This window comes from Nematostella vectensis, chromosome 8 (genome assembly GCF_932526225.1).
Source record: "Nematostella vectensis chromosome 8, jaNemVect1.1, whole genome shotgun sequence".
NCBI classification, from domain to species: Eukaryota; Metazoa; Cnidaria; class Anthozoa; order Actiniaria; family Edwardsiidae; genus Nematostella; species Nematostella vectensis.
In genome coordinates this window covers 4,418,848-4,445,992 of record NC_064041.1, presented here as the reverse complement: position 1 = coordinate 4,445,992, position 27,145 = coordinate 4,418,848, and the positions used below count along the sequence as shown (strand labels likewise).

General features: G+C 41.7%; 1 protein-coding gene across 6 annotated transcripts; it reads left to right on the top strand.

Annotated features, from left to right (window-relative positions):
• The first annotated feature begins 1,583 nt into the window (after positions 1-1,583).
• Positions 1,584-25,409, top strand: LOC5507202 (ras GTPase-activating protein nGAP). 6 transcript variants are annotated; one of them, XM_048731041.1, is made up of 24 exons: positions 1,584-1,933; positions 2,021-2,103; positions 2,182-2,263; positions 3,531-3,607; positions 4,425-4,516; positions 8,505-8,598; positions 13,389-13,543; positions 14,018-14,125; positions 14,197-14,295; positions 14,691-14,776; positions 15,525-15,649; positions 15,993-16,037; positions 16,582-16,647; positions 17,005-17,107; positions 17,678-17,757; positions 18,932-18,994; positions 19,605-19,717; positions 20,009-20,086; positions 20,532-20,599; positions 21,114-21,280; positions 21,587-21,694; positions 22,144-23,243; positions 23,721-23,817; positions 23,978-25,409. In XM_048731041.1, exons 1-24 carry the CDS (start codon positions 1,894-1,896, stop codon positions 24,377-24,379), a joined length of 3,531 nt encoding a protein of 1,176 aa, XP_048586998.1. In that variant the 5' UTR covers positions 1,584-1,893; the 3' UTR covers positions 24,380-25,409. The 6 variants fall into 6 exon arrangements, with proteins under 6 accessions (XP_048586998.1, XP_032231620.2, XP_032231621.2 ...); XM_032375729.2 differs by having other exon boundaries at positions 23,721-23,853; XM_032375730.2 differs by lacking the exons at positions 1,584-1,933; positions 2,021-2,103; positions 2,182-2,263; positions 3,531-3,607 and adding an exon at positions 4,037-4,057 and having other exon boundaries at positions 23,721-23,853.
• Positions 25,410-27,145: the final 1,736 nt, after the last annotated feature.

The following is a 27,145-nucleotide window of genomic DNA, read 5'->3' as shown; positions in this document are numbered from 1 at the left end:
AGCAACTGAAGTCAGCCTTTCGTACCTTTACTCGAACGATTCAACACTACGATTGTGCTTGTTTTCGCCAGAGCACGCGCATGCGCATACGTTATTCAGCACTGTCGGCGGTGAGCGGGCATTACACACCCTTCTTTTCTTCGTCCGCGCGCATTAGTAATCCCGAAAAAGAAAACTAATAAGGAAGCCTGTAGGTAGGCAGTAAGCTGGTCAACCCAACTCGCTGTGTTTGGTTGGTGAGCGCCTACCGTGCAGGCCCGTACCCAGGGGGGTGTGCAGGGGGTGCAAACGCGCACCCCTCCCCCACCCCCCAACGGCCAAAGGTCCAATTTCGGTTCTCAATAGACGTGCTAGTAGACAAAACTATAAAGCATGAGCTAGATCACTCTGGTATGTAGCCAAATCCGACAATAAACGTCTCGTGGGAATACTGCTAAGGCATAAAAAACGGATTTCGCACCCCCGCAAGAAAAAACCCTGGGTACGGGCCTGCCGTGGTAAGGGCTTTGTTTATCAAGCCAATGGACCGGGGTTCAATCCCAGGTAGCATCACCTTGAGAATTTTTTAGGGGTGTAAAAAAAAACTCTTACCACCCGTCTTCTCGGGTAAGGAAGTTTGGCCGGAGGTCCTGACTCCTTAAAGGGGCAGTCGCACCGGTAGCAGTATTTTCCAAGAATGCTACCACCGTCACCAAACCAGCACAGAGGAAAACTACTGAACACAGACTATCTAAAAGCTGTTTGATTGTCTTCTTGTGAGTAAATTCGGCGCGATGCAAACGGATTTCACATCTACACACTATTTCAGACGTCTATTTCACTCTCAGGAAAGGACGATTCCACGGTGTATTTTCACTTTGAAACGAACGTGCTACTGCCACTTTAACACACTGCACTAACCTGTATTAGGGGGTGGATAAGAACCGCTGGGGACCCTGGCCCGTGGTACAATCTTCAGTGACAATGCTTACGCCTAGTGCACACTAGCAACATAACAACATAACGACATGGTCGCGCGCACTATGTTTAGCCCGACATAACGACATGGACATAATGACATAAAAGAAAAAAACATGCTTTTTTCTCTAATGTCGTCATGTCATGTCGTTAGGTCGAAGATAAGAGTGCGCGCGCCCATGTCGTTATGTTGATATGTCGCAAGTGTGCACAAGGCATTACACACAACCAACGCTCACGATTGTTAACTGCGTGGAGCAGTCCGTATTTCTCTTGACGGGTTGTCAATTAAGAAATTTAAAGCGCAAGAAGGCATGTCTACATAGACATAAAATGCATTTTAATATCGAAGCCTGATTATGCTCATCCTCTGGAACGTATAGTTTTTCCTGTCTTATACTGTTATACTTACAAAGATAGAAAAGACTCCCGTTTCCTAGGATGGAGTGTGCTAAGCAATGGCATTGACTTGTTTTTTGACTTGTGTTTTTTTGTACTTTGAGTACGCTGTCACTGTGTGAGCATTGGTTTAATTTTAGGAACCATTATGTTAAAGGTATTCAGTAATTGCGGTGTTATAATAACACGAGGATACTGATGACATTCTTATTTTGATATTATTCCAGGCTTTCCTCCAACGTTCCCGACAAAAGCACACGTTCTCCATAAGTATTTGTTTGAAGAAAAACGAACTTTGCTCCTTAAACATTACATCTAAAAATGGGGCTGACTTGCACAAACTTACACTCCAAGAAAGTTGACGCTTCCGATCTGCTACGAAGGATCTGATTGGTTGAGAATCGCTTAAGCAAAGACAAAGGCGTAAAGTGACAGTAGCCGAAAAATCACGATTGTTTAGACGAGCAAAACATGCTTTGCACGGCTACCAAGGCCGATAAAAACCAAAGTGTATGAGAAGCAGCCTTCGCTGGATCTATGTTCTGTAACAAATTAGAGGGATGGGTAGAAATTCTAGGTATGTAACCACAAAATTATAATCTACCCCTATCTTTTGATCCTTGATTTTATTTACAAAACTTCTAAGAAATTTATGTTTTGTTAGAGAAAGATCAAGAAACCTGGTCACCGAAGTTCTGCGTTGTTGATCAAGCAAGAAATGCTATTCAGCTGTTTCAAGATGAGCAGGTGAGGGAACGCAATAATAACTTCGTGAGATGAAATTCGATATCATTGGTATCTATCTGGTTGTTTTTTTCTCAACAGCGCTACTTTGAATATGTCGATGCCTTCTTTATAAAAACTGAGTTTGTAAGGCCAAAGGAGACATGGGAATCCAAACAGCAAGGTAGGAAAGTGATATTTATCTATTTGTGTTTCTTGATAGCAAATGTTCCCAAGATCTAGCGCATCTGTTCATCCCTGTTTCTCTGTTTGATCTTTGTTTGGGTTTGACTGACTTTAGCTGTTGTTTATTGTGTTGGCATGCTGTGCAGGGCCGGCAACTTATGTGATAATGGATCAAACAAACCGTTGACATTAGTGCAAATCACTTAGCGAACAAATTCATTACGGACAAAAACACAGAGGGATAGCTTATAAACAAATGATTGGGCCGGCTTTTTTAATTATCCGCTTTGGCGATGAGATTGTTTTTTCGAGGACACTTTTGTTGTTGTTACTATATATTTTTCATATCGCCTCTACAGCATCTCTTCTATCTAAAACTTCTAAAACGTTTTATCTGTGCACAAAAAAACTGTCTCCCGAGCGTCTGACTGTCCTTTTTTCAAGTCAGATTCAAATTATGCCTAATGTTACTCTTATTTATTTTTTACTTTAAAAGAACAAGCTATTTCAAATCATATATTTTTAAGCAATAGCAGGAGAAAACAGTATTCCCGTACCTGATGCAGCCTAATGTTTTGCCGTATCTGATGTCTCGCTGCCACCATTGTCCGTGAATCACCGTCGGCCTTCCGTCGGCCTATCATCTTATAAGGACGCCGCTAATCCCTTCACTATCGTGTACTATTGTGTCATAATTGTAGTTTCAAAAGGCGTTATACTTCAGCAAGCTTATGCTGGATCGGAACCCTCTTAAATTCTTAAAGCTACTTGGTTAACCTTCTCCGAACTTTATTTATTACCTAATTACCTTATCACATTTGCGCAATTTTCAAAGGCAAATATTGGTCTTACCAAAGAGACAAGATTTCTGAATATGATATCGATTTCCTTTCTGTTTATCAAAATACAAGTGTAACAAAACAAACACCATTTAGAGTTTCGCTCTAAGTTTTCTCTTGTTTTGCAAGGCTCTTTTTCCTGCCACTTCACGAAAATTTGAGGATTTTTAAGTGTCGCAAAAATTTAAAGACGAACGGTCTGACAGCACATGAGAGTGACCAGGTGACATTAAGGCCGGACGGACAGCCAATACCAGAGACGGACGGAAGAAAAACCAATGTCGACGCGTTTACCGAATCTACCCGACCGTCGGAGTCGGTTCAAATTTGCTGGACGTATTTTAAGAGCGCCGTTAAAGGGTTAATGTCACGTGTTTTTCGTGGGCCACGGCTTACTTATCTTTCTATTCATCTCATCTTACTCAGAAGCAGCAAAGACAAAGCGGCGCAGCCAGAGTCTCATCCCAGGTGGCTCAAGTCCTTTGCTAGGACACAGGTTAATGGTGAGTCCTTTGCTAGGACACAGGTTAATGGTGAGTCCTTTGCTAGGACACAGGTTAATGGTGAGTCATTTGCTAGGACACAGGTTAATGGTGAGTCCTTTGCTAGGACACAGGTTAATGGTGAGTCCTTTGCTAGGACACAGGTTAATGGTGAGTCCTTTGCTAGGACACAGGTTAATGGTGAGTCCTTTGCTAGGACACAGGTTAATGGTGAGTCATTTGCTAGGACACAGGTTAATGGTGAGTCATTTGCTAGGACACAGGTTAATGGTGAGTCATTTGCTAGAACACAGGTTAATGGTGAGCCATTTGCTAGGACACAGGTTAATGGTGAGTCCTTTGCTAGGACACAGGTTAATGGTGAGTCATTTGATAGGACACAGGTTAATGGTGAGTTCTTTGCTAGGACACAGATTAATGGTGAGTCCTTTGCTAGGACACAGGTTAATGGTGAGTCCTTTGCTAGGACACAGTTTAATGGTGAGTGGTGTCAAGCTAATGGAGAGACAGGCGCGTACACAAGGGGGTGCGCCTGTGTCCCCCCCCCCCCCTGTGCCCCCCCTTGGCGCCCAAAAAATGGGTCATGTCTTACTTCAAATAGTATGATACCTATGACCCCCCCCCCCCCCCCCCCTCAGCCAATCCTGGGTACGCTCCTGCGAGTGGCGCCAAGCTAAACCTCAGATGCGCAAAAAGAGTGTTTTGGATTGTTCAGTCTTAGTGCCCCGCTATTAAATGTTTACCGCCCGACGATTTTATACCGCCTGTAAAATGTACACCGTCTTAAAATTGTATATCACCTATGTTTCTCCTTCAGGGTTTCTCGCGAAAGCTGGCAGCGGGTCTACGACAGTACCGGACCCGAAGTGTGTCGTCATTTGACGATGGTGATGACGAGCTTCAGGGGAGGTAAGGTGTTGAGGCAAACTAGCCTTGGGGGGCAGGGGTAGGGGTCAGTCGGGGAACATCATCTTGTTGATGATGATGTTGATGTTTTATTATTGGTACCATATAACTTTTGTTACATAGGTTGTTTTCAACCAATAAATTTCTATAATACGTAGACCCTCATTAAAGAGCGAGAAACTTGGGTATCAGGCATGGGTAAAACATGAAGACAAAATTTGCATTTAGGGAATACAAATAGAAGGAATAGAGGTTTGGTGGCGCCCTTGTGTGAATTTTTTAAGTGATCTTAAAGATCGATTAAAAGCTATTATTTTCCAATTAAATTTAAAGGATTCGAATGTTTTTTTCTTTTAAATTACAAAATATGGTATTGCATAAGCCATCATATGAAGATCTCGCGCACAGACTGGTCGAAAGCGAGAGAAAAGTGTGTCTGTAAAAGAGTCCACTCTTTTGGTTCTATGACAATCTTTTAAAAAAAACGTCCAGCCCCGAAGGGCCCATCCACACGTACTGTATCCTTTTTAATTTAATAACAGACACTTTATAGTCCATTTTTAAAAAGATTCGCGTTTTCACGCGTTTTCATTTAGAAACAAAGCGTCCACGCAAAAAGCTTTACAGCGCACGCGTACTACGGGTCACCTGAATTACATGGTCACACGTCATCTGTCAAAAGGTCCCGTTCTCCGTCCACACGGCACCAAAAAAGTATCGTTTTTAAATTGTTCCACTCTGGAGAGGGTTCTCAAATTGTCTCGTTTTCAGTCAGCATTTTCGCGGATACGTGTGGACGATACTTGTATCGGTAACAAAAACGTTGCGTTTTCAAATACGGATACGTGTGGACGATACTTGTATCCGTAACAAAAACGTTGCGTTTTCAAATACGGATACGTGTGGACGATACTTGTATCCGTAACAAAAACGTTGCGTTTTCAAATACGGATACGTGTGGACGATACTTGTATCCGTAACAAAAACGTTGCGTTTTCAAATGAAAACGGATACGTGTGGACAGGGCCTGAGATTTCATCAAATTTCAGCAAAATATTGTTTTATTAGAGTGGTGCGTTTAAGAATGCAGAATCAAATTGTGTTTATAATAACAACGTTAAATGCTATTGTAGTTGATCATTTATTGATTCTTTTGTATTACTTCATTGGAATGAAGAGAATTTTCCACCCTAAAATACTCCAAAAATAAGAACATCCCAGCCTTAACTGAACTGAAAATAAAACGTTCTCATAGAAATAAGGGACTATAGACTCTGGTTCCAATCCTTTTTTATTTTATAATAAAGCTAGCTTTTTTTTAACAATTTTATTAGTACCAAACCGTGCGTGGACACGGGACTCCGCTGTATTGCTCAGATGGCGCTACTGTAAACACAAAATATTGTTAATGGAACAGAAAATGGGTTTCTTTAAAACAAAAAATCTCGAACTGTGATTGGCTGTCGAAAGGTTTGTTTGAGGAATCAATTACTTGTCTTGAAATAACGATAATTTTTTGCCTTTAGTACAAATATATAATCTATTAAATATAGACCGTCGATTCTCCTGGTTGTGAAAGTGATTCGTTACACAAATTAGGTTCTCCGTCGACGTGAACGCCTGTCGGTTTATCATTGGGTAAACTAACGAGTCTAATTTATCGACCTGGGCAGTTCTGTACAAAACTCATTGGTAAAGTAAACACATCTCTTTTGTGATTAGACGATTCCTCATAGTGCATTTTGGCATGGTTCCGTCATCTAATTAAATATGATAATGTCTTAAAGACAAAGTGTGCCGCTATGTCGTGAGGACCAAGTGTTTGTTGATAGGTCCTTTGGGACCTCACTTCTTCCGTATGATAATTCAAGGGTTTTTTTTCACTCGCCGCTTGTCAGTTTGGTAGATGAATTAATCCCCATGTTTTCCTAAAATCGAATTCCTAGGAACTCGAGCAGAAAACGAAATAAGAGGTCTTCTTTGTGTGTTTTATCGCTTGTTGGTTAATCAAAGTGGAGCATTCGAGCGCAGAATTGCGTGTATCTTCGGCAAGTGATTAATGTGGAGGAATGCGTGATTAAGCAGTTGACTTTTGACACGACATGCTTTTGAGTCCAAGGAGTGTGTTCTCACACGACCAACAAGGGTAAGGGGCATAGCTGATAATAATAACATCACCTTTAACAGCCCTCTCGCCGTACTCGTCACAATATTTGAGTACTCTCTCTACGCTCTCTAGGCACTATATCTTTTTCTCTGGCCTTTTTAGGTGTTGGGTGTACTCTTTGTTTAATAAATGAAGAGTACTTGGCCAAGTTATGGATTTTAATGTCAACACATCTACCAAACCGTACTTGTTACGATGCTTAGGCACTCTATTTTTTAACAGAGGCTTCTACGAGAAAGACACTATTTATGCAGACGTTTTTACAGGTTTACTCTTTATTTGATGAGTGAAGTAATTGACAAATGTCGTATGGATTTTTAAGTCAAACATCTACCACACCGTACTGGTTAGGATGCTAAGGTACTCTACTCTACTCTATTTCTGCTAACAGACGTCATTGAAGGTGTACTTTTTGTTTGATAAGTAAAGTACTTGGCCCATTTATGGATTCTAATGTCAATACATTTAGCATACGTACTTCGTAAAATATATTTGAAGTATATGAGTACTTTAACACTCTTACGTCTTTTCCCTTCTTACAGGGGCGTTAAGGGTTATTTTCGTGATCCGTGAACGGCCTTTTTTGTTTATCGTGAATCGTGAAAAGAACAATAAATTTGAAAACCGTGATCTGTGATTGAAACCTTCGCCGTGATTCGTGAATGGCGAACTTTGAGCAGCGTGAATCGTGATCTATGCTCTTTAAAAATCGTGAATCGGGATTTCCGAGTAAAGATTGATCGTTTGTCGTCAGTTTATCAGTTTACCTTTGTGGAGTTTCAGTGGTAATGGAGAGCGAGAGAAAAGTATGGCCGCGCGGAGAATGGGTAGAAACTTACTTTGTTGTACAACTCATTGTAGAGAATTCAGTTTGAAGCATTTTTCATCCCAAAAAGGAACGTTGTATGAATAGGACATGGAATTAATTATATTATGCTTCAATATCAAATTTCATTGTAGTTACGAATATGTAGCGGCATGTGGTAGTTATAAGTTTTAAAGCAATATAATTATTGATATATATAGGGCCAGTGTCACTAAATATTGTTTTGTTATATTTTGAATATTCCTGACTCTCATCAACAAAAATTTTAACCTATACTTAAGGAATAGATTTGAGCAATTTTAGCTGTGAGATGGCTTCAAATTCACCATGATTCACGCGAATGTGATTCACTACTAAGATAAGTATCTATCTCATTTGCAAATATCTTTATAGCCTACGAAACAACGCGTCACGCAACTCCAAACGACGAATATTAATATTTCATAATATTTTCTGGCTACGCGCTCGTTATTATTATGACAAAATAATGGGGGTGTTGATGATGATCACAAGGTTGTTATCATCATCATCATCATCTTCGTCATCATAATCATCATGATCATAATTCTATCGTAATCATCGTTGCCTAATCAACCACCATCCAACATCGTTATCAATTTTATGAATATCATCTACATCAGTCATCACTATCATTTCATCATCATGATCACCACCACCACCACATCATCATCTTCATAACTATCATCGCTATCATCACCATCGTCATCATCATCTTATCGTGATGCTTAAGATAAGATGATGATGTGATGTTAATTACAATACTATAATAAGATGATACTGATAGGATGATGATGATGATGTGATTATGATAACGATGATGATGATAATGATGATTAGTAAGACAATAAGATGGTAAGTATGATAAGATTATCCTGCCGATCATGACGATCGTAAGATGATGATATGGATAATGAGGACTAGGATGTTGAGTTTGATGATGGTGAATGTTCCTGATCAATAAACATTTTTTTCTCCAGGTCCTTGTCACATGGTCACTTGCTCATTTCACGATCACAGGAATCACTTTTCCAGAACAGATCAACCGACAATCCCCAGCACACTGAGACAATGGTATGTACCTTCCCCAACCCCCTTTCCCTCCAGCACTCCCAGACAATGGCATTTACCTAGCCCCCTAGAACATAGAGCCTACCCCACCCCCAGCACTCCCAGACAATGGCATTTACCTAGCCCCCTAGAACATAGAGCCAGTAGCATTTACCTACCCCCCTACCAGCCCCCCCCCCCCCCCCCCAACACTCTCAGACAATGGTAAATAAAACCCCACCCCCTGGCATGGGTAGGTCCATGCCATTGTCTGTAAGTGCTGGGGGTGGGGTAGGTCCATGCCATTGTCTGTAAGTGCTGGGGGTGGGGTAGGTCCATGCCATTGTCTGTAAGTGCTGGGGGTGCTGGGGGTGCACTTACAGACAATGGTATGTACCTACCCCACCCCCAGCACTTACAGACAATGGTATGTACTTACACCACCCCTAGCACTTACAGACAATGGCATGGACCCACCCCACCCCCAGCACTTACAGACAATGGTATGTAACTACCCCACCCCCAGCACTTACAGACAATGGTATGTACTTACACCACCCCTAGCACTTACAGACAATGGTATGGACCTACCCCACCCCCAGCACTTACAGACAATTGTATGGACCTACCCCACCCCCAGCACTTACAGACAATGGCATGTACCTATCCCACCCCCAGCACTTACAGACAATGGTATGTACTTACCCCACCCCCAGCACTTACAGACAATGGTATGTACTTACCCCACCCCCAGCACTTAAAGACAATTGTATGTACCTACCTCACCCCCAGCACTTACAGAAAATGGTATGTACCTACCCCACCCCCAGCACTTACAGACAATGGTATATCGCTACCTCCAGTCCATCCCCTAGCACTCATACAGAGAATGGTATGTAACTATATCCCCCCCCCCCCCCCCCCCATTGCACTTGCAAACCATGCACCATGCACCCAGCCTATTAGTATCAAAACCAAAAAATCTGATATCGTAGCGTGCAATGGCATATTGGATTAAAAAAAGGATATATATTTCGAAATTTATCCGGTGCTGCGTATAGTAATAATATCGAAATGCATTTTTATAAACCATTTACCGACCATCCACTCCCTACCCCAACGTGTCATGGGCTGAATAAAAAACAAATTTGTTCCGAGAATACTAGAATCAAACCTTATTGCTATATCTCGATATACCCATTAGGCAAAGAAGTCTCATTTCTGCAAGTTCCTGATGAGTCAAGCGGATACGATAAGCCCCTTTATGAAAGAGTTTGTAATAATCTGTTCTTTGTACCTTTTTGAATGCCCATGTGTACAGTTAATCGAGTTTAGAACCCGTTATCAACTGAGCGTAACGTTTGTGCCGGCCCATTCACAACTTTGTATAGACTTCCTTTGCTTCACGGGCGACCAATTAGCGCTCAGGACAATAGACTGATTAGCATAACCGGTAGCCTCTAAATACAACCAACAGTTCACAGCTAGGAATCTACTGATAAGCGATTTCTATCACTGATGCTTGTAGTTTGGGTTCTCGCGGTTGCGAAATTAAAGTTATGGAATTCCGGCAACATTAGTGGAGGGAATATTGCTAAGTTGAGATGAGTTTTATACGGAAGAATCGCCTACTACCCGTGCGAAGGTTTAGTACTAGGCGAGCGAGCGCCCAGTATGACTCAAAGAAAACTGGGGTAAGTCTGAATCCTTTCAATCACTCAAAGAATTATCTAATTTGAGAGGTTTTGATAGAGTATGAGTTCTACTAGGCTATGTAATGTCGCTTGTATATGCCTTTTAGGGATCCGCACGTAAAGTTCAAGTTATGAACAATCAAAACATGGGTGTTTTACGAGAATTAGTAACCTATGCCCTTGTCAAACGATTATCAAACACATGACTTCTTACCTCTATATATAATTCTTCTATTTCGTGTAATATCTAATGTAATATCTGTGTCCGGGTTCTAAATTATTCAGTCGTTGCTCTTTCCACCAAAACAAGCCAATATCGAAAGCAATGTGGCTATTTTATTATTTTATGTTTTGGTCCCGCGATGCCATACTATTATGTCACTGTGTTTGTAAAGAAATTTAATTTCACTATGAAAACAAACAAGAGTATTTTTACTCGGGTAAATACCTGGTTCTATTGAGGTATTTTAACGGAAAGACGGTTAATCTAGTGTTTAAGTGGAAATAATTCCAGAAACATTCCGATACAAATATTGGGAGTTTGGGGAGTAAAGATTGAATAAAGAGAAAGTATAGTTGCAGCACTGTCGTTTGGTATTTCATTTTTGAGATTGTAAGCTAATCCAATTCCCTAAGTATACGAGATTACACGTGAATTACGTCAAATCCCATGCCGGGCTTGAGGCTTTCTATACTGTTATGATTCAACAGGCTTCGAAGATAGCACGCATGGAATTTTTAGGTAAATATTATAATATTTTCAAAGTGGCATAGTATTTGAATATAGTTTTTTCAATTTTGTTCTCTTTCAAAAATCTTTAGCTAGAAGTCAGTATATAAGGATGGACAACCATGGCTTCCTGAATTCCAAACTCAAGCTGTGCTGTCGTAGGAGTGGCTTATTATATCTGACTACAATGTTATGAATGAATGATGAACGAGTCTTGATAAATCCCTTGAAGTTACATAAACAATCCTACAAAACTGGTGGAGTGTTTTCGTTATTTCACTAAAAGCTCTTTGTTGTATCACGCAATGTTTGCGTCATTTAGAGCGTGACGTACGATCTTGTGTATCTAGTTGCTTTTTATAAATTAAAGAGTCTCATTCAGCCGCAATTTTGGAATCCTAGCAAAGGACCAAGTTTGAAAGAAGCATCCACTTTTATTGGCTCAATTTAGGACGCTGTTGCTATATTTTCGATTTACTTTTGTAAATAAACCATAGGATTTTATTTTTAGGTGGTTATTTTGGGATTCCAATTGTTTAACGACACTACCAAAGGTGCGTCCGTCAAGGGCTCTTTTACCTTGTTGCAAAACACAACGTCGCGCAAGGAAAAAAAGTTTGCTTGTTAACAGACTAATTAAAGAACTTTGATTATTGCGAGATTTTTATCTCGTAAAGACAGAAGAACTCGTACATAAAAAAAAAACGTTCAGTGTCAAAACTTCCACAAAGGAACTTCATCAGTGTACAGGCGGCAACCTTTTTTTCAGAATGGATAGATACTATAAGAAGTTGGGATAGGATGGGAAAAATATTAGCTTTTCTCACGGTCTCTCTCTCTCTCTCTCTCTCTCTCTCTCTCTCTCTCTCTCTCTCTCTCTCTCTCTCTCTCTCTCTCTCTCTCTCTCTCTCTCTCTCTCTCTCTCTCTCTTTGCCTTATATGATCTCTCTCTCTCTCTCTTTGCCTTATATGATCTCTCTCTCTCTCTCTCTCTTTGCCATATATGATCTCTCTCTCTCTCTCTTCGCCTTATATGATCTCTCTCTCTCTCTCTCTTTGCCTTATATGGGGCACCGTATTGCGTTACTAAATACCTCTATGGAGGCGCGCTTTCAGGTGCGTGCATGCCCCAAGAAGTCTCGATATCGGATATCGATTTCTTGTCACCCATATAGAGGTCCTTCAAGTCCTAGCGTGACGCGTTTCTTGCGTGACGCACCGCATTGCGTTACTTAATGCTACTATGGGACGCGCATTCATTTGCGTACGTGCCCGTTATCCGAGAAGCCGCCATATCGATTTCGTGTCACCCATGGTGAGGGCCTTGGATTTCTAGCGTATAAACAAACTGCTAATAAAATTCACACCGCTTGCGCCTTGGAATTCGCTTTCTCCGCATTTTCGTGTTATGTATCGGAAATGTTATGCATCCGAAAGGTGGAGACAAAGGCATCAAATATGAAAAAGGTTAGAGAACCTGGAATAAACACATACTACATACATAATAACATATTGTTTTTTTAAAGGTAAATTTGCTTTTTTTTTTATATATCTACATGACTCAACATCATTTCTCCGTCATTTTTTTTTTTCTGCTGACTCTAAGCGGACATGAGTACTATATTACTAGATTTGCTACCAGGCCATCCCGTTTTATGGAAATTGAGAATCTTCAATACGCAGGTTCTCATGCTTTTATCTTACAAATCAATATCGTGAAAATACGGTATGAAGCGTGTGTTGAGAATTTGTTTGTCGCAGGACATGAACTACGATATTACGATGGTTATATAAATACCGCAGGACATAAATTACGATATTACGATGGTGATATAAATACCGCAGGACATGAATTACGATATTACGATGGTGATAACAATATCACAGGACATGGATTACGATATTACGATGATGATATGAGGACATGAATTATGATATAACGATGGTGATATAAATACCGCAGGACATTAATTACGATATTACGATGGTGATAATAATATCCAGGACATTGATTACGATATTACGATGGTGATATGAGGACATAAATTGCGATATTACGATTGTGATGGTAATATCGCAGGACATGAGCCACTATATAAAGAATGTGATGATAATATCGCAGGACATGGATTACGATATAACGATAGTGATATGAGTACATTAATTACGATATTACAATGGTGATATGAATATCGCAGGGCATGAATTACAATATTACGATAGCGATATGAATATCGCAGGATATTATTAACGATTACGGTGCTGGAATAAATGTCGTAGGAGTCGATACATACGATGGCCTGATACGTTTGTTATTGTAGTCAAACCACGATGTTACGATATTATTGCGTCTGTTGCGATTATACGATAGTAATGCGTATGTGTTGCAGGAGTCGCTGGACATGTCGGTGTCGGGCAAGGTGAGCGTGCGGCCCATCCATCCCAGCATCCTTCACCGGCAGCACTGCTTCCAAGTGACGTCACCGACCGAGGTCAAGTACTTCTCGTGTCGTAGTGCGCAGGAGCTCAATAAATGGGTGAACAGGTGCGCATCTTATTTGTGGGACACCGCATTTAGCTTTAAGGGATATCAACTACAGTTAAACCCCGTTAACTAGGACACCTTGGGACTAGCAAAGCCTTTCCAATACAGTAGAACCCCGTTAATTAGGACATGGTGGAACCTGAAACTTCTTTTAACCAGGACAGCGGTAACACAGGAACCCCATACGGAACCCCAGTAATAAAAACCCCGCTGGGACCCACAAAACGCCTTCATACAGTAGGACCCTTTAAATAAGGGCACCTTTAAGACACACATCTCTCTTCAAACGGGGGAACCCTGTTAGTAAGGACACACAGAACTCTCCGTTTTCGCCTCAAGGGTTTTCCTCGGCAGCAGCATATGAGCTTTCCACTCGATCTTGTTGTATTTGCGTCCTCCATCAACTAAGCTGCAAGGAGTGTGATTAGCTTGTATGCGCTAGTACTATATACACTGTTACTATTTTATTTGTAGCATCAAGAAGTCTATTCAGCCCGCGCGCGACCAGCAGAATCGAATGGATATATCCCTCAGCGTATGGGTGTGCGAGGCCAAGGGTGCAATGACCACGCCCAAAAAGAGGTAGGTGAAACCACCTTTTTTTAAAAAAAGGAAAAGTCAATTAACGTGAGATATTATCTATTTTATTTTAGGTACTTTTGCGAGCTTCTCCTAGACAAGATGCTTTACGCAAGAACGACTTCCAAGACCAAGGTCGATACACTGTTCTGGGGAGAGAACTTTTCGTTCAAGTGAGTTATAGCTTCTTTTATTCAAGAACGCCAGTTGTGGGGAGTGTTTTTCTGATTCTGGCAGATTTAATTTGTCTTTTTCACAGCTTTGTAGGCGAAGTCATACCTAAGAACGTTTGTTCGGCAAGTCATAGGTTATGCTTAGGCTGTTATCAATTGAATATTATTTAAGGCGGGACCGTCCAGTTTTTTATCAGGGTGGGGCTGATTAGTAATTTATAGCATAAACCTTACATTACCCTTTGTTCTTTCCTCTCGATGTTTCTTTAAGTTGTGCGTAATACATTTCTTCCACTTCGGATGACTCCCTTTTTTTTTTTTGCTAAGCACACTCCCTGTACACGTGACCGTATTCTGGGTTGTTATTGGTTGAGCTAGTCTATTATCATTTATAGTGACTTGCTTGACCTGTCCACCATCACGGTGAACATCTACAAAGATCTCGAGGCAAAGAACAAGAAAGAGAAACGCAAGCTTGTAGGTGAGAAAAAGTGTTCTGTTTGATGTGTCTCTAAAATCATAAAAGAACATTCATTTCGTGTAGAAGATAGCTATGCAGACCTTTTTCGTGGGCCAGTAAAAAACGTACTTAAAAGCCGCTGTCAGCCGCAATTTTATCATCCTTGCAAAGTACAAAAAGATAGAAAGCATACATTTTCATCGGCTAATTTAGAGAAGGCATATTTTCGATTGAATTCATTAAATAAACCATAAGATTTATTTTTAGGCTTTTACTTTAATCTTTTCTTCTGAGGATTTTTCTTAATATTCAATGAAAACAATAACAAAGGTTTGGCTGAAAAGGGCTCTTTAAAGAATGTCGATCAACCACTCCTTTGTTATTGTTTACAATTGAAAATACAGCGATTCAATTGCAAGAAAAGTTCAAAATAACCAGCCACGATTAAATACTGATATTTTATTAGTGATATTTGATTGAAAGTGTTTCAGTTACCCGTTTGAGATGGAAATGGATTTTTTGAATCGGTTATTGTAGGGAGCATAAAATGGCGGCGTGATTGGCATTCTTTACAGTAAGAGCCATGCTTAACGAAATGCCTCGGGGGAACGATAATCAAGTATCGTTGAATAACACTGTTTTTGTGCATTTCAGTGGGACGGCACTTGGCTCGTAATCGTGCGTACGATCGTTATATCGAAATATCCTAATATCGCAATATCGCAATATCTTCACTCTAGCGCTGACATTATTTATTTGTGCATTTTAGGCACTGTCAATATCCCGGTCAGAGACCTGGACTCTAGTCAAGAGGTGGAGAAGTGGTTTCCGGTTGACATGACAACGAAAGGCAATGCGGACAGTGGGAGCATAAGGCTGAAGATCAAGTATCAGGTACAGTGTAATACTTTTCCCTTTCCCCCCGCCCCGCCTCGGTGTAGCGCATTTCACGATTTCTCTTTTTCTCTTTTTTTTTACTTAGTCTTTTCTTTACTTATTTGAAGATTGCTGGCCATATTTTTAAGTGAAAATCATTTTCTTGCTTTTCTGGCTATGTTAATTGAGAAATCACGACTGACTTGCAGAAGATCTTGATTCCTTTCATCTATTATGACAGCCGTTTCGGGCCTGAGATCACTCGTCTCTTGACGAGATCGCCATCCTGTCTTGGAATGAACTTTAGCTGAGATTAGAGCTAGATTGTTGAAATCTACTTTCCTTTTGTTTTCATTCACAGAAAATCCATATTTTACCGCTAACCACATATAACGAAATGCTGTCGGTGAGTCATGAATTATTTGTTTATTCCGTATCATCGATTCCATCAAGGCTGATTTAGACATGTGATTTGCCCGCGACACCTTAACTCGAGTCGTTAGTTTAAATCAACCTGCGACTCCGCTACGATGTTCGACTGCTATAAGTCGTAGTGTGTAATTCAGGGCTAAGACATGTCGTAGGCAGGTCGCATACGACTCAAGCGTGCTGTCTGAATCAGCATTTATCTAGTTATCAAAGCATTCGCGACTGACAAACGCGGACCGTCTGCACAGGAGACTATTGGCCGGGTGCTCAGGCCGCCCAGGAACTTGTTAAAATTTTTATCGTTTTATGATCCAAGAAGTAAAATGATGGTAACATTTGAGTCTCCATAAGTTTCCGTACGGCTGAAGCAAACGAGGACACTAAGGAAAGTGTATGTTGGTTCAGAGCCGGCCGTACGTACCATTTCCCATCGACCCACCGTCCCCTAGAATAAATAATATGAATGTAGAAAATAAGTGCAAGATACTTGCAGATCAGTGACACTGTTTTTGTCTTGGTAGTACCTAAGCAACAACTACATGCACTTGTGTGGAACCCTGGAGTCGGCCGTCAGCTCCAAAGTTAAGGTAAGCGACAGTCTTAAAGCTGGTTTCCATATCTCACCCGATCGCAGCTAATTTGACCGTACGATCAAAAAGCTAGGACAACGAGAGCGAAAATAAGGTGAATATAATACGCGCTTGGGCTTCAATTTCAAACAAGTCAGCAATAGAATAACATGACAATTTCACAGCATCCAACATCCCGTGACGAACGTAGCTGATCGTGATAGAGTTCTCACGACGTGTTTTGGTAGAAATCGACTGAAATGTTTCAGATAGTACACATTTTTACATGCTTCTATTGAATGTATTGTCGTCGTAGACCCCGGTTATGGTATGTTTTGGGAAGGTTATGATAACTCAGATTTGCCTTTTTTTCAGGACGAGATCGCTGGTGTGATTCTCAGGGTGCTGCAGCCTGTCGGCAAAGCGCAAGAATTCCTTGTTGACATCGTCATGGATGAGGTCAATAGACTCGGATCAGGTCAGTACTCTGTGATCAAGTAGGGGCAGTGGGTTATACCAACAATGATATTTCCATTCGCTCTCACCCCTCCCCCCCTCCACCTCTCTGCGCCCTCCTCTCCGCCTCCCTTCCTTCTTCCTCTCCAGTCTGTCCATTTTTGTCTCACACTCCCTTCCCAATCTCCCACTCTTCCTCCCTATTTCCCCCCCTTCTTTTCTCCCCCTCGCAACCCCCTTTTTTTCCTCTCCATATCTCATCTCTCTCATTCTCCTCTCTTTTACTCCCTGTTCCCTCCTCCCTTAATCTCCCTCCCTCCCCCTCCCCCCCCCTCTCTCCCTCCTTCCCCATATGTCCCCCTCTCTCCCTCCTTCCCCATATGTCCCCCTATCTCTCGTACCCAATTAATCCTCCCATGCCGAAATTCGATGAGGGATGGGAGATAAAACATATCAATGTTCCCGCAGCTATATTACCTCTCTACATTCGTTCCCCGTCCATCCCTTCAAATATTCCTGGATCCACCCTTTCACGTTAAAGAGAGCAAGGATTCGTCAATTGCTCTCTAATTTGTATTTTCTAAATTTGTAGCGGATGAGAATCTCGTTTTTCGCGGTAATTCCTTCGCAACTAAAGCCATGGACACTTACATGAAGATGGTTGGCGAGTCGGTACGTCCGCACGTGATAAACACGTGATACTGTAATAGCACAGTGATACCAGATTGAATAATGAGCAAGTGTAAATCACGTGACACACAGACATGTGATTCAACACGTGACATAATCAAATGCATGTAGCTGAAATACATAAAAATTGTATAGGCTGATTTAGACAGCATGATTTATTCGTATGCGACCTGCCTACGACATGTCTTAGCCCTGAATTACAGCCTACGACTTACGACCTACGAGTCGATGGCTGATTTTCACTCTACGACTCGAGTTGTAGATGTGTCGTATACAAGTAAATCGAGCTGTCTAAATCAACTTTAAACACGAACGCGCTATAAAAGGAATAGCTCCACCCCCTCTTTCGCAAGTTCTCGCGTAAGTCGTCGTCATTCACAACTAGACTCCATTGAGACCCCGTCCCCACGTATCCGTTTTCGTTTGTAAACGAAACCTTTTTGTTACGGATACGAGTATCGTCCACACGGAAACGCGAAAACGATGACCGAAAGTGGAACAATTTGAAAACGATCTCCAGAGTGGAACAATTTGAAAACGATACCCTTTCGGAGCCATGGGTACGGACGAAAACGGAACCTTTCGAAAACGATGGTGTGATAACTCAGTTCCAGTCCACTTGGCCGCGAGTACGCAGGCGCTGTAGAACTTGTTATCGTTTTCGTATCGTTTCTGCGTTTTTGTGGGGACGGGTCGTATCAAAAGTGTTAAAGAGCTATAAGGAATATTCGGGAAAGTGTTTGGAGTCCATTCTCTACAAAACCAAGAGCAAAAATTGAACTTGAGAAATCAAACACAGCGCGCGCTCGTTTGAAATGGCGTCATTATAGTGCGCGCGCATACAAACAACTAATTTCAAACATTCATCGCTTCAAAACCTCGCTACTTTTCGTTCTGTTTCAAAAAACAGCTGTTGATAAAGCTATGTTTGCTTTAATAGTGTGTCATCGGCCACTCTAGAACTCTATTGTAGCATTTTGGCCTCTCTCTACGGAGCTCTGCACTGAGTGATGTCAAATGACGAATGAAAGCTTGCCTTAGGCAAGTCCCTTTTACAGTGCGCATTCGTGTTTAAGTATAGGGCAATGACAGCATGTTTATTCAAGGGATTTGAAGTTTGGTCGTCATGGTAACCAAGTGCGCCATTTTGTTTTAGTATCTCCAGGAGACACTTGGTGACTTTGTGCAATCCGTGTACGCGATGAGCGAAGACTGTGAGGTGAGAGTCGCTATTGGTGCAAAATGCTTTCCCCTTTTCTTTGCGCGCTTTGCTGAGGACTGCAGTGGAACGCTGTTAATAGGGACAACTTTGGACGCTTGAAACATTCCTTATACAGTAGAACCTAGTTTATACGGACATCATACAGTAGAACCTGGTTAATACGGACATCATACAATAGAACCTGGTTTATACGGACATCAGTAGGACCTTGTTAATGTGGACATGGGACGCTTGAAATTGGCCTTATACAGTAGAACCTGGGGAATGCGGGCATCATAAGGACGCTTGAAATTGTCCCCATACAAAACTTCATACAGAACGTCGTTGAGGCGCTTGAAATTGTCATTGCTAGCGTGGTTATATCTTACTTTAAAATGCAGCTTTTTTATCGACACTTTAAAATATACTTAAAAAAAGGTTTCCTTTTTGAGCTGGTGTCCTTGCAGCGTACTCCCACTGTCCTAATTAACGAGGTGCTTTCAAAGCTGTGTCCTGAGAGTGCCCGGTACCCAATAAAATTATATATCAAATGATCTTCGGCAGCTTGTTAACCGTGTATTTAAAATGGTTTCCGCTGTGTCGCTCACTAAACTTAAACAACTTTCAGGTCGACCCTGCTAAGTCTGTGAATGGAAGCATTCAGAGTAATCAAGAGAATCTAAAGGCTTTTGCTGAGAAAGCATGGAACCACATCTTGTGCTCATCCTGTATCTTTCCCTGGTGAGTAACACGGTCATACAGAAAATACAGGCTCTTTATAAAAGTAATACCCACCGTAACAAGGGGTGGGGCTCTTGGGGCACGCGTCCCCCCCCCCCCCCAATATTTTCAAAAACATAAGGAAATGACCAATAGGGGCGTGGCTGTGCCCCTCCTAATGTTTTCTTAATGTTAACGTATCGTGCCCCTCCCCCCCCCCCCCCCCCCCCCCCACACACACACACACACACACAATAATTCGAGGCCTGCTACGGCTACGAAGGCTCTGACGAGTGTTATGTTTTACCACAGTGACTTGCAAGACACTTTTCACGAGTTCCGTCAGAGAAGTATCAACGGTAGTAGAGACCTCAGCAATAAATTAATCAGGTATTGTGGAGTGTTTTTGTTAAATGATGATATCGTAGATGGATTGTTTTTGTTATATTATGATATTGTGGATGACTTTTTCTGTTAGATGATGCTATCGTAGATTGCTTGTTTCTATAATAGATTATGATATCGTAGATGACTTGTTTCTGCTATATGATGATATATCTTAGATGACTTGTTCCTATTAGATTATGATATCGTAGATGGCTTGTTTTTGTCAAATAATGATATCGTAGATGGCTTGTTTCTGTTAAATGCTGATATCGTAGATGGCTTGTTTCTGTTAGATGATATCTGACTTGTTTCTCTTAGATGATGATAGCATTTGTTATTGCTTCGTTATCTTTACTGTGTTGTCATTACCTTTGTTGACCTCAATGATGGATTAACTGATTCTGTTGCACTTGTTTTCTGTAGTTTATGACTCTTCCATGTTTTATAGTGCGTCCATCTTCCTACGGTTTCTATGCCCTGCCATCATGTCTCCAAGCTTGTTCCATCTTGTCCAGGGTGAGTTACACACAAATATCAGCCTCCTGCACAGGCGCATACACAGGAGGGTGCTCGCGCACCCCCCTTTGCGGCCAAAAAGTGGGTCATTTCCTATCAAGAAATCTTCAAATGCTATGCTTTTCATGATACCTATGACTGCGCACCCCCCTCCCCCCAGCTAATCCTGCGAACGCGCCTGCAGCAAGACTTCCTTACGTGCTTAATGAGTAGCACACATAACATTGGCCTCCAGCTGCATGGTTTTAGCTGAGAGCAGAGACGTTAAGGGAACTTAGCAAACGGAAATTTGAGAAGAGACGGAGGCTGGCATAGATATTTTAACATTGTTTTAGTCATCTGCTAGATTTAACTGCAAGATAATGTCAAGCATTTTGCGCTTTCAATACTAGGGACTGAGCCTTTCAAAGCATATATCGGTTATTTTATTCTTTATTTATTTTTATTTTTAAGTGATTCATTAAGTTCATTAAGGCACGAAGGAATGGCTGTTCGAAATTCTTTTCTTATTCAGAATACCCGAATGAACGGATTCTGCGGACGCTGACACTGATCGCTAAAGTCATCCAGAATCTTGCGAACTTCACCAAGTTTGGCGGCAAGGAGGACTACATGGGTTTCATGAATGACTTCGTCCAGAACGAATTCGACAAAATGAGGGAGTTTGTCGCCACAATCTCGGTAATGAATGATTTTATTTGAAATGAGTTCGACAAAATGAGGGAGTTTGTCGCCACGATCTCGGTTATAAATGATTTTGTCTAAAATGATTTCGACAAAATGATTCCGATTTTATGCGATAAATCACCACAAGGTTGAATTGGAATTATTGAAGTATTTCCGCTGTTGACCTTTCGAGCGTTAGCCCTTCGTCGAGGTAAAGGAGATTTAACCAACACAAAGAAGTAACAGCTATTTTACATAGAATAAATAGAAGCTGAACCATTCTAACCTGATTTTCTTTCGTATTAATCAATACCTCCACAGTCTCCATCAGTTGGTCGGGAAAACCGTTTTGAAGGAAGTATCGATCACGGAAGGGAACTAGCTCTACTCTACAACATTCTCAAGGATCAGTTGGGCAGATTGAGCAAGGTAAGAAATGACGTCGTATGGAAATATGGGTTGCGTCACTCATATCGGTGACGTCACTCATATAAGAGACGTCATTCATATCGGTGACGTCACTCATATTAGTTATGTCATTCATATAATACCCTTCCATCTAAGCACACTTTCAAAATGCAGGCTCTTACTCATGATTTTACCAACAAAATTATTTTTGGTCTTCTTTTAGAATGCGAGAGTAGATCAGTGAAGCACTCGAGGCTTTCCCTTAAAAAGAGCTTGTATTTTTTGCAACAGTGATTACTCCGCTCTGTAGAATGATATTCGTGAGTGGTGAAATTCCCCTTACGATATTTCATGCTGCACTGATCGCATCTTCATGGCCATATGAAACAATAACAATCAGACCAATCAATCATTATATATTAAATAATAATTTGAACAATATAATTACTTTTTCTTGGTGCTCGTCACAGGAGTCCCTAGACAAGCTCAGCGAGTTGAACTCTATCCTAAACTCACTGGAGGGGTCCTACGCCACGGCCGACCACAGCATACCCAACACTGCGGCATCACCATCGAGAAAATGGGCGTCATCCTCGGATCTGATCAGCGACCAGGAGAAGGAGAAGGTCACTTTGACACCCGTGACGCCCATGAAGCTCTCGAAATCACAAACTAAGGAGCTCAGGGACTCACATACATCACTTGATGACTGGAAGAAAAGCGTCAAACGTGGGAACCGAGCGTTGCCGACACCGCAGCACTTGATCGTGTCTCCTGAGGACATCCTTGCGTCGTCGCCGTTTGATTCGGAATCGCGTCGGTATTCGTTGCCGGTCAGCCGAGATCTCGAAGACATGTCGAATACAAGTACGGGCACTCTTCGGCGATATTCGTATCTAAATGCGATGGATAGCGCAGATGATTTTATTAAGGAACGTAATTGGGCAGTCAGCATGAGTCCACGTCGTGGAAATGGTGATTTTATCCATGGTTTTGACAGCACAGAAACACAAGAGAGTCGTGTTACCGCACAAAAACAGTTATCTCAGTCCTACTCGAGCCTCGATTACGTGCAAAGAGGAAAAACTCCGCAGAGACCGTGGTCAATGCTCATTGAATCCCCCAACGGTTACAACCTACCGGGGAGCCCTAAACACGCGCACACACCCCAATTGATAACGGATTTATCACGATCCGCATCAGGGACAAATCTCAGTAGGTGCTCGCAAAAAACATCCTCTCTCGCGATTGATGATTCCCTTACACGAGGCAATAAATATAACAAAAATGGGGACGAATCCTCGCCGAATGTATCTCCCGTCACGCGTCGAAGAAGCCCGAACCATTCGCCGAAGATGCTTCGGACACACCGAGAGGAGACCGATTCCTTGACACGTGTGAATCGGACACCGTCGGCGACGAGCAGCAGTTCAAGTGAGAGCAGCGGGAGCTGGCCGACTTCGGGTTTTGGAAGTTTGGACAGGAAGGACGATGGGTCGACCATCCGGACAAAGAGACGTCAACATAAACTACCGGCCACACCTGTAGAGAAGCCGAGACGGGGGTCTGGGTAACGTTGATTTCGGTGTTATTTTACGGCTGTTATTGCTTTCGTCATTATTGTTCTGACTTCTCGTTTCTCTGTTTTGATATCTGTCATTCTTGTATTTGTTGTTGTTATTATTGTTGATGTTGCTATGGTTGATGTTGTTCACGTTACTGCTATTGTTATTGTTAGCTGCGGTTAATTGTTTTTGTTGTCGCTATTTATTTTGTTGTTGATGTTAATGATATTGGTGTTGTTTTACTCTTGATTACGCCCCCACCCCACCCCCTTTGTCCTGTCAATAGGGACCTTAAGCATGCTCGCCCAACGCGCACAAATCCTATGTCCGCGGACAAATCCAATGTCTACGTTTTCGCATGCTTAGGGACCCTGATAAATTAAAGTCAGTTTCACCCCTTTGTTCTCATTCGGATGCTATAATTTATCGTTTACTTCATTTCCCAGCACAAATTTACATTCTCATTTTTACCCTTTTTCAAACTCGACCACAAGTTCAGAAATAGTCCCACCTCTAGCTGAAGACGAACTCCGTGACGAAAGTCCAAGCGGTACTTTGCGGCAGAAGACACCGGACGAGGTAACAAGAATGACGAAAAACTTAAAGGCAGATGAGGTAATTTAAGTAGTTTAAGGGTAAGGGTAAAGGTAATCCAACAGATGGTCTATCTGGTGGTATCGTTCTTAAGTGGGTGGGGTGGGATGTTAGTACCTGATGTATCTGGTCTTAATGTTTTTAGGAGGAATTGAGGCGGGAGCTAGCGGAGACAAAGCGTGTCCTGGCTTCCACGCACGAACAACTAATCCTCCAAGAATCCACCACCCACAAACTCGTCGCCTCATTCAAGGAACGCCTGGCAGAAAGCGAACAGAACCTACGGCGCGTGCGGGAAGAGAAGGAGCGCGAAGTCGCCGAGCTGATGGAAAAACTCGTGAGAGTAGAGAATGAGCTAGCACGAGAGAGACGAGACATGCAGGGTGTCACGCAAGCGAAGCAGAGGATCATCGACGCCCAGGAGCGCAGAATACGAACCCTGGACGCGAGTAACGCAAGACTTGTCACGACACTCAACAAGATGAAGGTGCAGCATGACAAAGACAAAAGTAACCATATTGATAACGAGACTATTGACCACGTTTGATGTTCAAACATCTTTGTCACGCAATACCTTGTTTGATAAGGGACATCACAAGAGTAACGCTAGACTTGTCTAGACACTCAACAAGATGAAGGTGCAGCGTGACAAAGACAAGAGTAACCAAATTGATAATGAGACTATCGACCACGTTTGATGTTCAAACATCTTTTTCACGCAATACCTTGTTTGATAAGGGATATCACAAGAGTAACGCAAGACTTTTCACGACACTAAACAAGATGAAGGCGCAGAGTGACAAAGACAAGAACGACTACTTTTTCTCCTGTTTTTTTAGATAAGGTCTCATACATTTACTGTAGTTTTGGCTGCTAGAAGGGGGACCCCTAGGCCACCCCCCTGGCTACGCCCCTGTATTTGCTACAATGCCGCGCGATCTGGAAACGGGCATGTTTAGATTTACAAATTTACATACCTATACCTATACTATTTTACATTTTCATATTTTTTTGCCATGCGTGATCGAGCGGGTAGGAGATGGGCAATATCTATTGGTATTAGCAGGTCTAGTACAAAAAGATGCTTTGATCTCAAGATTTCACACTCATGACGCGCAACAAAAAGCTTGATGAGAAAATAGTAAATATTGTGATAAGGGAGAAATAAAGGTTTTAGTTCTCTTTTTAAAGCATATCAAGGCCAGCTTTCTACGTTTGTCAGCGCTTGAGAGCCGTTATTCTGGCATCATCCTAGTAATGAGCTATTGACGAGCTATACTTGTTATGTGTCATGTATCAGCTAACGTGACAGTACACGTGCGACATCTTTGTGTCACGCTAAACCTTTGTGTGTTACGCATTGCGTGACTCGGCCAGCTATATAAGGCCATTCTCGTCCCCAGAGCCTCCTCTGCTTTCTCTTATTTGTCGGAGTCAGCATGACCGAGGGGCTCTGGGAACGAGAATGTCTTTACGATAGGTAATTCGTTGGTAAAGATATAGTTAATGTAAAGATAAGAGAATATTATAGTAGAGCTTAGAGATAACAAATTAAAAATAATTTGTATGAAAAGTAATTGATTCTTAGCGTATTTTATAAAAGTTATCAAAAAATTCAATAGTGATTCCAATACTAGTAAAAACAGCGACTGCTTTTTGTACTTTATATTTAAGTGCCACTTTATGAGAATTCTATAGCACAGCAAGTAAGAGATTTTTATCCATTTGTTAATATGTGTATTTTATCCATTTGTCCATCGATTTATCCATCCATTCCATTTTTATCCATTGTTAATATGTGTTATTACGTTTGACAACTCAAACCAAACAAATGAGGCTTGGTGCCGCAGCTCTATTCTCATTGGCTACTGCGCGCAGGCGATGGGGCAGGTCTAGTCCATTACGTCCTTCCTAAAGGCTGGTTTTTACTAGGACGCAAACTGCGGCGCAAGACAAGTGAGAATCGGTCAAACATACCGTATTTACTCGAATAAGCGACTCCCCCGAATAAGCGCCCCCCTCCCCAGATTTTTTTGTAATTGAGTAAAATGGCCATCATAATTTATGTCTAAGAAAGCAGAAAAGACAAGAAACAGTGTTTAGTGGATGAAAATTGAAAAGAGCTGCTTCAAGTTGTAATAATGATATAGAGAAAAGAAACTGATGTGGTATAAAATTGATATTTAATTAATAAAAACACTTCGGCCTTTTGTTCGAAATTTGCTCTTTTAAATAAGCGCCTCCCTCGAATTAGCGCCTACTCCGAATAAGCGCCCCGTCTGACAGTCGAAAAATTTAATAAGCGCCGTGACCCACCCTCCAACCTCTGTATTTTTCTGGATAACCCCCTCCCCTCAACCCCATGTATTATTTCACATGCCCCCCTCGTACAAAAAAATGCGAAAACCCGGGGCGAGTGATGAACCCTTCAAAAGACAAAATGACTTGATGGTATTGGGGAAGAAAATAATAATAATAAAAAATTGAGAAAGCATGAAGCTTAGTTATAGAAACAAGTAGTAGACATTGATGGCATTTCACAGATGACTGTTCAAAATGTGCCCATTTTTATTTAACTTTTGCGCTAGGCAATGTATCTGCCAGTAGGATTATTCAAACAATCTAAGAGCGCGAGTGCAAGACAAAGTATACCAGATCCTGTACCCGCAGGAGTATACCACAAACGAAAGTGCGGAAAAAGATGGCGAGAATAGCGATGAGGATGGCGAGGATATAGAAGCGATGAGGATAGCGATTATGGTCCTAAAAATAGCTGTAACATTTCGTGTGACCCGCCTTTTTCCGTGTATTTTTTGGGATGCCCCCCCCCCCCTAATTTCCCCGATAAAAAACGGTCCCTAATCATTATGAAAAAAAGATGAAGTGCTAACACGTAGAGACAAACGGTAGGATCGTTTAGTAAAGGAAAGGCAGTGCGACCTAAAAGTGCATTGTTCTTGCCTCGGCTTCCAGAGGTTTTTGTTGGTATTGTGTAACATTATTCCCGATTTGGTGACAAAGTTTCCCTGCTAGCAGAGGCCTCTTTTCTCTGTATTTCGCTGGGCTGGAGTTCGCGAGGAAAAGATACCTCTGCCATGGGTCGAAACTGTTTCTGTTGCGCATGCGTGAGCGTTAATAAGCGACCGACGTGCCAAAACCCGTACCATCGCGCGAAAGCTGTCAATATGCTAATATGCTTTGCATGGGTTTAGTCGGAAATCATGAATCAAACTCCGGTTAGTTCTCCTCTTCGAAAAAAGAAAACAACTGTTCAATTTCAATCACCTAAAACGTCATTAAAAGATTGAACAAC

Bases quoted from the DNA above. Each gene is read 5' to 3' on its own strand.
- LOC5507202 (XM_032375729.2), top strand. From the start codon at position 1,894: ATGTTCTGTAACAAATTAGAGGGATGGGTAGAAATTCTAG. The intron at 3,608-4,424 runs GTGAGTCCTTTG...TTTCTCCTTCAG, and splicing joins TGCTAGGACACAGGTTAATG to GGTTTCTCGCGAAAGCTGGC. The intron at 13,544-14,017 runs GTGCGCATCTTA...TTTTATTTGTAG, and splicing joins CTCAATAAATGGGTGAACAG to CATCAAGAAGTCTATTCAGC.